The sequence below is a fragment of the Plutella xylostella genome, chromosome 17 (assembly GCF_932276165.1).
Source record: "Plutella xylostella chromosome 17, ilPluXylo3.1, whole genome shotgun sequence".
NCBI lineage: Eukaryota > Metazoa > Arthropoda > Insecta > Lepidoptera > Plutellidae > Plutella > Plutella xylostella.
Genome location: NC_063997.1, coordinates 6,489,195 through 6,499,174, shown reverse-complemented (window position 1 = coordinate 6,499,174; position 9,980 = coordinate 6,489,195). Strand labels below are relative to the sequence as shown.

The following is a 9,980-nucleotide window of genomic DNA, read 5'->3' as shown; positions in this document are numbered from 1 at the left end:
CAAACCTAGACCAAAAGGGTTTCTACATTACATTAATGGCGGATATCCATCATCTAATGATTTCCCAATATAATATTTAAAGGCATAGATTTTGAAGAAAGGGAAACTTCACTGAAATTATCAAATGATTTTCTTTAAAATTACGTAGGTAGGTACTTACCTATTTAGTTTTTTTTTCTTTTTTTTGTTAGAGTTAAATAAAGAGTTTGGATTGCCTTCCTTAACTTCAGAAGATTTGTTGAAAGTGATCAATTGCCATAGTAAACCAGAGTGTGAGAGTGAGAAAATAGTCACGCTGCCACCGAAAGTTGTCGCCTGCGAGATTTCGTATCGTCTCGAGCGTTCGTTGAAGAACTACGTATAAACTCGTATTACATTAAAGTTCCACCAACAATATACAGATGTCGCTATGAACCGTTTTTATAATATTATTTATCAAAGTTTGCGTCATCATCATCCGCTCCGGTCATTTTACATGATAGCATCAACTGTTATGCACAAATTTGAGCTTTATATGTTCACAGTTAAGGTATCAAATTAATATCCGACTACTTAGGTTCTTTGAACATAATGGCTGGTTCTAGTGTTGTAAAAATACCACGGTTCTCGGTATCGCTAGCGGTGCCCCGACATCGTTCGTTCGACGTCGTGATAATCATAATCACACTCAACGTTTTAACCTTGGCGCAAAAACAAGAAACCATTTTAATTCCGACAGCGGTGAAGCTTGCTTGAGAATACTAATGCAAACAATTTGGTGCTTAGTTCCTAGAAAAAAAAACCCTGTTGAAATTATATGCCTTCAATTCAAGTCGGGTTTACAGAGCCACCTTCTATTAGTTCTATTAGCAAACTTGCAAATAAAAAATAAAACCATTTTAAAAACTTCATTTAAATTTAGAAGGCGGATAAACTAATTTATTTTGTTGTCAGCCAGCATTTTTGCCCACATTGATCGCAGCAGGCTGTCCGACGGGCTTCCATGCGTATCCATGCCTGGCTTGGCATTAAAAAAATAAACCGAACCCTCGTGTCTCGCGCGGCTGTTGTAGCATGGACATGGGACGGGGTCCCTTCATAATCATGATGCTCGTGGTATTTTAGCAGCTATGTCAGGGTGAATAAAGTTCATTTTAGTTGCCCTGTTTACTTAAACGTGTTCTTTTTGTGACTTGATCCCTTGGAAATTTTTATTCCGCTTATGCCGATAGGGGCTGTACCCGGTTTGAATAGTAACCTGGGCCTATGTTGGATACCCTTTTGAAATATTTTATGAGAAATGTTACTGGGAATAATCTTTTAGTGTGAAATACAAAGCGTTATCTTTCGTACTTTTTCGTAACGTTATTATCACAATTTTTTATCAACTACTTACTAGGTTTATAAAGGGTGATAAAATCCCAACTAGACTAGTAGAAGTAGATTACGTATCCTCCTAGGCGTCCTAGGTATCAGCGGAATTTTAAAACATAGGGTCACTAAAATCACTATGCCAGTTTTTAGTTGATGTTTCGATAGTTTGCTATGGTCACAAATTTAATGTCTACTAATTTAATATCAATTTCTTTAAGAAATACATATATTGTAGACAGTTTACTCAATTTTTTACTAAATTTTCAGCGGTAAAAAAATTTACTTTTAACAAATTTTTAGTGTTAAAAAAAGTTGGCTTTGCAGTTTTTTTTATTATTTAAAAATATGGTAGGTACAAAAATAAGATTTACACCTTACTCATCTCAAACCTACCAAACAAATATGTATAAACGGTTTTTACAGACAAATGGGCAACAAACTGATCCTATAACGTCTCCACTTTTATTTCTTGTCTCTGAGGCCGTACATTCGCTGATGATGATGAATAGACAGAGTTCGTGTCATCGCCAGCACTTTATTTTTTAAATAAGGATAGGGATTGAAGAAGGATTGATTTACTGACTTACTGTCCTTACTGATATACGTGCCGGGTGGAATTTTACTATAATCATTCTGAATGCAAGGAAGGTCAATGTGCCTATCTATATCTGACATCTTACTGGAAAATAATAATTGAAAATGCAAGTGAAAAAATATAGGTAAGTATTATTTTAAACTTATAATTCTAAATATTTTGTATGCAGTAAGTACTTAATGTAAAAAGATTTGTCTGACTATGTCATCTACGCTAAGCTAAAAAATAATATTTGATAAAACTGAATATTTGGGTATAAGACCATGTCTTGACTTCTTGGCGCTATGTTTGCAAACCAAATTGGTCGAGATTTCGAAGTTAAAGGATGTAGGTACTACATAACCTAACTTTATTTAGGAACTTATTTAAAAATTATTGTGTAGGTACCTTAAGTATTTTAAGCATTGTGTGTTAATAAGTTATTAATAGAATTCGGTAGGTAACTATAAGTTAGTTTCCAAAGTTTCTTGTTGGTCCTTCTTTTAGTACCTATACTTAAACGTAACATACATAGCAGATAGCATATTCCTTACCTCTTCTTGCTATGTATGTTACGTGATAACGCATTAACTGCGGAGCATGTTTAATGAATTAAATTCTAGAGAAAAGGTATAATGCAATATGCATCGATTAAACTTTGGGCCCTTAAAATTCCCGCGAAAATGTAAGTGTGTTTATATTCGATGTAGCGGAGCAATTAACTTTTTTAACGACCGGAGATATACCGGGATACTTAACAAAAGGCAATGATAAGGTGCTAAATCCATTTTTTTACCATACGTCGTTAAGTACCTAGGTACTATTTTGTATGTTCTACTTATATTAAGTAATATTCTTCCAAGTTTTAAATTATCAAAGCAGCTATACTTTCTATAGTTGACTGATCTTACTAGCCCACCTAAATTGCAAAACACGTGGCTATCTATCAAAACAACAAAGCCGATTGGTGCGGTGACGCGGTGCCACCCCGTCATATACTACGTCCTACTACCTAAATGCCTTATGTACACCGCTAGTTACTACTTCATGACTGTGAGAGCTCAGTGTGTACTGCATTGCAACAGAAAATATGCGTGTTGGTTGACCAAAGTCGTTTCGGTACAACGGTGCCGTTGCGTCACGCCAAGGAAACTGATTAGTTAACTAAGGTCGAAGTGAATGTCTACCAATTTAGTGTGTTAATTTGTGTGGCATTTTCATTGGAAACAGTGCTTTGTGCAGTTTTGTGGTTTCCCAGCAAAATGGATTTTATTTTTTCTCTTCCTGTCATTCCCTCGGGCCAGACAAATCCACGATGCCACGGCATTAACTTTGCCCGATATAACCTTGATGTGACGCGTAAGTATTTTAGCCTTTGTTAACATGGTATTAAAATGTACGTTCAGGGGCAATAGAAGCCCAGAAAGTAATTTATTTGATAACAAAGTTATTATTTCGTCAAAATAAATGTAAATGCATATAAAAGTACAAGAAATAGGTTGGGCAAAAAGTGAATAATAATATTGAACGTCAATACGAGGTTCATTCTACAAGATGGCGTCGAGTGGGGTGAGGGCGCCCAGTTGGCCAGGTGCTGCCGCCGCGTCGAGTTCGGAGCTATAGCTAACTAAATACGCGGAGTTGTACATTTAGAACGTTCACAATGGCTACCGCGAAAGACACGTCTACTTTCTTCCTTGAGGGTGATTCTAAACAGTTTGATAGTGTTTTAAAGTTATATCCACAAGCAATTAAGATAAAGGCAGAGCAGAAAACAAAAAAACCCGAGGAACTGATAAAATTGGACAACTGGTAAGTGGGAACGTCTTTTAGAGGAGAAAATGCGGCCGTGGCGTGTCAATGAACTTGTATTGTATGTGTGCCCGTGCAAACTGATTTGATAGCTACCTCCCTCGCGGACTGCATCTCTAGTCCGCGAACCGCTCATTAAAATCACTACGTCACGTGGGATCGATGTCAAATTGAGTCTTTCGTTTTCCTAAAGCTAGTGCGGAGGAAAATATCGCCGTGCTAGGGCGTTATAAAATGGTGGCTGTCCTCTATTGCATGACTTGTTTTATGCATTTACTGGCTCTCCTAGTCTTTCCTACTTTTAAAAATGGGACTTTGTGGATTTAATGAAGGGGTTTAACTAATTTAACGTTCACAAAGTTAACGTTGTAGCTAGGTTTAGTACTAAATACAATGCTTTGTTGAGTGTCTCACATCCGCTCAAAATGGTGACTTGCTCTTTACATATAACTTGGTTGTTGGAGTTTTGTAGAGTCACTTTTAGTTAAATTTACGAATGAGCTATGGTTTAATTAATAAAAAGTGTCTATCCCTAGATCATATTAATATTCTTATTTTATATTGCAGTTAGTAATGAGTCATTTCCATCACGTACATACCTAGGTTGGAGAGTACCTCTTCTACCTACTTTTCTAAGTGAGGCTGAAAGTGACCGAGTTCGCGATAGTTTACATGTTTGTTTACGTTTAGAGCACGCGGGAAACTGTTGTTGCGTTTACACAAAATGCAGTCATTAGTTTGGGTGATAGATATTAACTTCAAGGTCATTTTGTTTTAAGGTTAGGTTAATTAACTAGGATTACGTTAATGCATGGGTAGGAGTAGGTATTACAAATTCTAACTTTAACTTGAGTAATTAGGTTATACTTACTTAAATAATTACCTAGGTCCTGGTTAACTATATAGTTTAGTTAGTTACATACTTATTTATTTAAAGCATTGTTTGTTGCACAAATATTAAATAATATTAAATCTTATATTTTTTACTGCCATATTTTACCCTTTCCTATAAGGCTATAAATACATAAATAAGTACTTACCTTGTAAGAATTATATTTACTTTCAGCCTAATTACTGAATTAGGTTGAAAGTAGGTAAATATAATTATACATAGACTTACCTCCACCTACATAATTAAAGGTATATAAGTACATTGTATTTTTTGTTGATTTAAATATAGAAATATATACCTACTACCTACTTACTAGTACTTACTTAAATAAGTACCTACTTATAGGTTGGTAATATGGCTTAGGCAGGGTCTTAACTTCTTTTCTATTAAGTAACTAATTACTTACCTAACTATGACGGTGTTACTTACTGCACCTGGCTCTTAACTTGTTAACTTTACCCTTTACTTTACCATAGACTAAATTGGTATTATTAATCTATGACTTTACTAAGCATTTATAAAATAATTTCCAGGTACCAGAATGAGCTGCCCAAGAAGATCAAGTCGAGGGGAAAAGACGCGCATATGGTGCACGAAGAATTGGTGCAACTCATGAAGTGGAAACAAGCGGTAAGTTATCAATTAAGTACCTATGTCGATTAAGGAACAAATTGTAATAACTTAATTTTAATGCTGTCAAATACCTTAAATTCATTAGTTAGTAAAATGTAGGTACTTATTTAGTTTGACAGCTCTAAAATGTGATTTTGCCTTCAGAAATTTCAGAATCGACATTAATAAATCACTAACGAAATGCAAAGGTAGGTTTAGGCAAAGAAACAAATAAATTAATGGTATCTAGGTAATATACCTAAGCAAAAGACTGTTCGTTACCTTTTTGTAAGAAAATAAATAAAAAAAACTACCTGCTTCAGATATTCATCTCCTCATTCATGGATCTGAACTGAAGAGAAGCACCATTAAGATTAAATAAAATTTAAAACAAATAGGTAACAATAGTAAGTACTTAATAAAATTAATTAAATAAAACAGCACAGTAATTAGGTACCTACCTAACCTACCCATAAACTACAAATGAATATTAATGTCACCACGAAATAAAAAAATTAGGTACCTAAGTACATTAATAGACACAACTATATTTTTTGGGCAACCTTCGGGAAGAAAATTAGAGATGTGCAATGTTCTGCCACCGCGGGTCATCTTTGCACAGGTGACTCGCATCGCAAGCTAGCCAATGATTATGATATTATTACGTCCTATCAATAATGCATCATAGTATCATAACTATGTATTTTGAAATGTAGGTATCAAGTTGTGAACCAATGGGTAGGTAGGTGGTAGACTTATTATAGACTGGCCGAAAAGGGCATAACCATGCACGGTTATCATTTATTTTATGATTGTATCAAAGTTCTGTACCTAAGCCCTAACCTCATCTAAAATAATTTAGTTTGATATGACGCCATTATTACCCATGAATTTGATATAATCACATTAATAACGCATCTACTAGACTAAAGTGAGAGATAAATCTGATAGTAGGTAGTCGCGCCATTGTTTAGAATACTTTAGAATAAGAATGCAGAGCATACTTTTTCCTAGGTATTATGTTTGATGTCAAAGCATTATGCATTTTACTGTGTATGTTTATTGTTTTTTTAACATAAGTTCTATTTATATTTTCTCACGCCTACATGATTAAAGTGCTACCATAAAATGAAAATTTATAATCAAGGTGTTTAACTTCAATAAAATCATTTTACAGTTGTTTTATTCTAAATATGAACGGTTTCTAACTACCTAAAAGTTAAAGAATAGAGGGCTCCCACCTCCCAGCAACACCTGCGTCTTCCGCCAGTCAATAACTAAGTCCACCTTCCCATACACCTGCCTGCCACAGTTAGATAATAATGTAATATACATTTCTTCATTACAGAGAGGGAAGTTCTACCCACAACTGTCGTACTTAATAAAAGTGAACACACCCCGAGCAGTCATGGCGGAGACCAAGAAAGCGTTCAAGAAGTTGCCCAACATCGAGTCAGCCATGACAGCCCTAAGTAACCTCAAGGGGGTGGGCACGGCCACGGCGTCCGCCCTGCTAGCCGCCGCCAGCCCCGAGATAGCCCCCTTCATGGCGGACGAGTGTGTACAAGCAATACCAGAGATGGAGGGAAGCGACTACACTGCCAAGGAATACCTCAATTTTGTAAACCACATTAAGAGTGTCTGTGATAGGTTAAATAAGGTGAGTTTTGCATTTTATGCTTCTGTACGTATTTATTTTCAAAGGATAGTGATAAAAGTCAATTATATTTGAAAAAACTATGTTCAAGTTACTACCAATTACACTTTACTATAAGCTATACTTAAGGTAAATGTGCAAACTTAGGGAAACCCCACATAACTTAAGGCGACACCCACACTGCAGTTATTAATAATGATATTTCTATTATTGGACTTGCGTCAGCTGTGCCAACATTTACCCTTGACTAGCCAATATGAGAGAAGCAATAATATTACAAAGTCTAGTCACACAACACTATTCATCATAGCATAAAATATAAAGTAACATACAGTTCAATCATTTGACTATTGTTACCTACCATTATTCGTTAATGTTATTTATTTTCGGTGAAGGTACACAAACAGGCGACTATAAATGACATTTGGTAAAATAGAAAGCTTATTGAAAAACCTTCAACAGCTGAAGCCACAAAATGAACTTACAAATAAATATACCTACGTTAATCCAATCAAATTAATACCTGCCCTAGAGACACGCACTTTCAAACCCAAAGGCTAGTCAGATTATTTATATTCAGATAAAATATAACTGATTAAAAACAAAACACAATCTTTACCAAATCACGTCACTGGATGCGAACTATAGGTTTCCTTTTCCTTTTATTAAATTAATTTACTTATAAGCAGTAAAATAACCGAGAACCTCAATCAACAGGAACAAAACGGGTGCGGCGACAACAAATGGTCCCCCCACAATGTGGAGCTAGCTCTGTGGACACACAACATCCTGTCGGACCTTCAGCCCGAGCTGCTGGGACAGTCCCCGCTGCTGAGCCAGTCGCCGATTGTGCCCACCAACGGGGGGTCACCGCTGCCGAGTGATGAAAGCAATCTCGAACCACCCACGGCTAATGGGAATGGTGAGTGGTGGCTTTATCTTCTTTCAGTCTTGTTTGTCCATGTGAAGCTTTACGTTTGTTATTTTTTGTTTTCAATCGCATCATCATCATCAGCACATAATCTTTCTGTATTAGATATACCTAGGCCCCTCCAATACTCTCCATAGAGCGCTAAACACTCGGTCTTAGTCCATCCTTATGTATATCTTTGTTATGTATAACATCTTTAAATGTTATTTCTTCATGTTCATTCTCACCATGGTATTCAGTTAAATGGTTTTTCTCTTATCTATTCTTCTCATCATCTATCATCTTCAGCCTATATCAACCCAGTACATTGTATAGCACTGGGTTGATATAGGCTGAAGATGACAATCCTCCATGTTCCACGACCTGTTCAACAGTCATCCAGTTTGATCATTGATCCAGTTACTTTATTACGTCACGGATCTTTCTTCTTCTCCTCATAACCTCTTTTTTTACCCTCACAGGCAAGATAGCGGAGTCAGTGCTCGAAGACACGCCGACGTCGTGCACAGAGGACTCGCTGGACAAGGCGGCGTCGCCCGCCACGCCGCCCTCGCCCTCCGACAACAGTGACTCCGCGCTTAGCACGCCACGGACCAAACGGTAAGTGTCATGTGGACCAATCATAAGAGAGCTACAGGGAGCGTGTGTATGTGTATTGTTTAATTAATCAATTACGTGCGTACAGTGCTCCAAAATTGATAATGCGCATAGAAATCTTTGACAGATCGGTTCTTTTCGATTATGTGACACATGATATTGACTCCTATTTCTTTCGAACAAGGTGCAAAATGCTAGTGTTTTTTAAGGCTCTTACGATTTAATGATTTGGGTGTGAAGATTTGCATGTGCATTATTAATTTTGGACAAGTGTACATGTTTTGTATTGACGCGCCTCGTCCCTCTCTGTCACCTCTTGTGGGACCTAATAAAAGCCTACTGCTCATAAATGAAGTGAGTGAGATGACTTGAGTATCCTTCTTGAGTCCGACAAAGCTAACTTTGCAAAAGAAAAGCGCCAAAACCAAACTTTCTAACACTGTCGTTACGTTTTCACTCATTTAGAACAATCCCCATCTATGTAATTATATTACCCGTTGCAAAGTTAGCGTTGTCGGACTCAAGAAAAGAATACTTAAGTCCCCACATAATTATATTTACATATATTTATTGCCGCCCGCTCTTGGTCCATTGCAGCATAGAAAGAACTCATAGTTCTCGCCAACTACGATCTCTCTTGCCGTCCGGGCATAGGGCGGCCCATTACATGTACACACAAATTATATACTGACTGTCTAATTCTCCATTGCAGAGCACTAGAAGAGGCGAGCTCAGCGGACGAGAACTCGCTGGACACGGCGCCGCCGGCCGCGCCCGTGGCCAAGAAGCTGCGGGAGGCCACCCACTGACCGCCCGCCCACCGCCACATAGCTTCTAGACTCAAACATATTGTACCTAGCTAATTTATTTCCAATTCCGATTAATTTTAACTTAGCCTTAAGTTTAAATACCGAACGGTTTTGTAAGTTTTATAGGGTATTAATTATTAAATATTAATAATAATGAATATTTTGGATGCGGAAGAATGAGATTGTACAATATATCGATGTGAGTGTATACCGGCTATGGAGCCTTAAGCTCTCGCGAGCGACGCCTCGGCGGGGGGTCTGTGGCGCCTGGACTACAGCGGCACGAGAACCGGGGTTCCATCGGCCACCTTTAGTTTTAGACGTTTAACACTTGTGACATAAAGTTGTACTTCATTTGACATATTCGGGTTAGCCGATGTTCGCCGATGGGGCCTTGGCTTCAAGTGGAACTATCCTATCGCTGCGGCGCCGCCGACCCGCCGCCGAGGCGCCGCGCGCGCTCCAGCCATTAGTTTTGTTTGTAATAAGTTTTGATGTTTGAAGTTCGCATCCCGCGTGACATTCCAGTAATTGTAACAAGTGGAGATCCGGATCTGTCGATGCCTCACTCACACCATTGCCTTATGAAACAGTCTGCCGCAGAGTTTATATGCAACAAGATAATACAAAGGTCGTGTTACCCGGGCCCCGGGACACGGGCCCACAATGTAGTTTTTATTGAACAAATATAAGATATTAATTTTATAATGTTGCATTTTCATTTGTTGTCCTTTTAGCACTTG

General features: G+C 37.5%; 1 protein-coding gene across 1 annotated transcript; it reads left to right on the top strand.

The window, feature by feature from the left end:
- Positions 1-3,470: 3,470 nt before the first annotated feature.
- LOC105394661 lies at positions 3,471-9,945 on the top strand. The gene is made up of 6 exons (XM_011566568.3): positions 3,471-3,739; positions 5,165-5,261; positions 6,592-6,903; positions 7,618-7,822; positions 8,293-8,431; positions 9,141-9,945. The coding sequence occupies exons 1-6, from the start codon at positions 3,591-3,593 to the stop codon at positions 9,235-9,237; spliced, it is 999 nt and encodes a 332-aa protein (XP_011564870.2). The 5' UTR covers positions 3,471-3,590; the 3' UTR covers positions 9,238-9,945.
- The last annotated feature ends 35 nt before the right edge of the window (positions 9,946-9,980 follow it).

Coding starts and splice junctions, on each gene's coding strand:
- LOC105394661 (XM_011566568.3), top strand. CDS start 3,591: ATGGCTACCGCGAAAGACACGTCTACTTTCTTCCTTGAGGGTGATTCT. Junction 6,904..7,617: donor TCTGTGATAGGTTAAATAAG/GTGAGTTTTGCA, acceptor CTCAATCAACAG/GAACAAAACGGGTGCGGCGA. Junction 8,432..9,140: donor AGCACGCCACGGACCAAACG/GTAAGTGTCATG, acceptor TCTCCATTGCAG/AGCACTAGAAGAGGCGAGCT.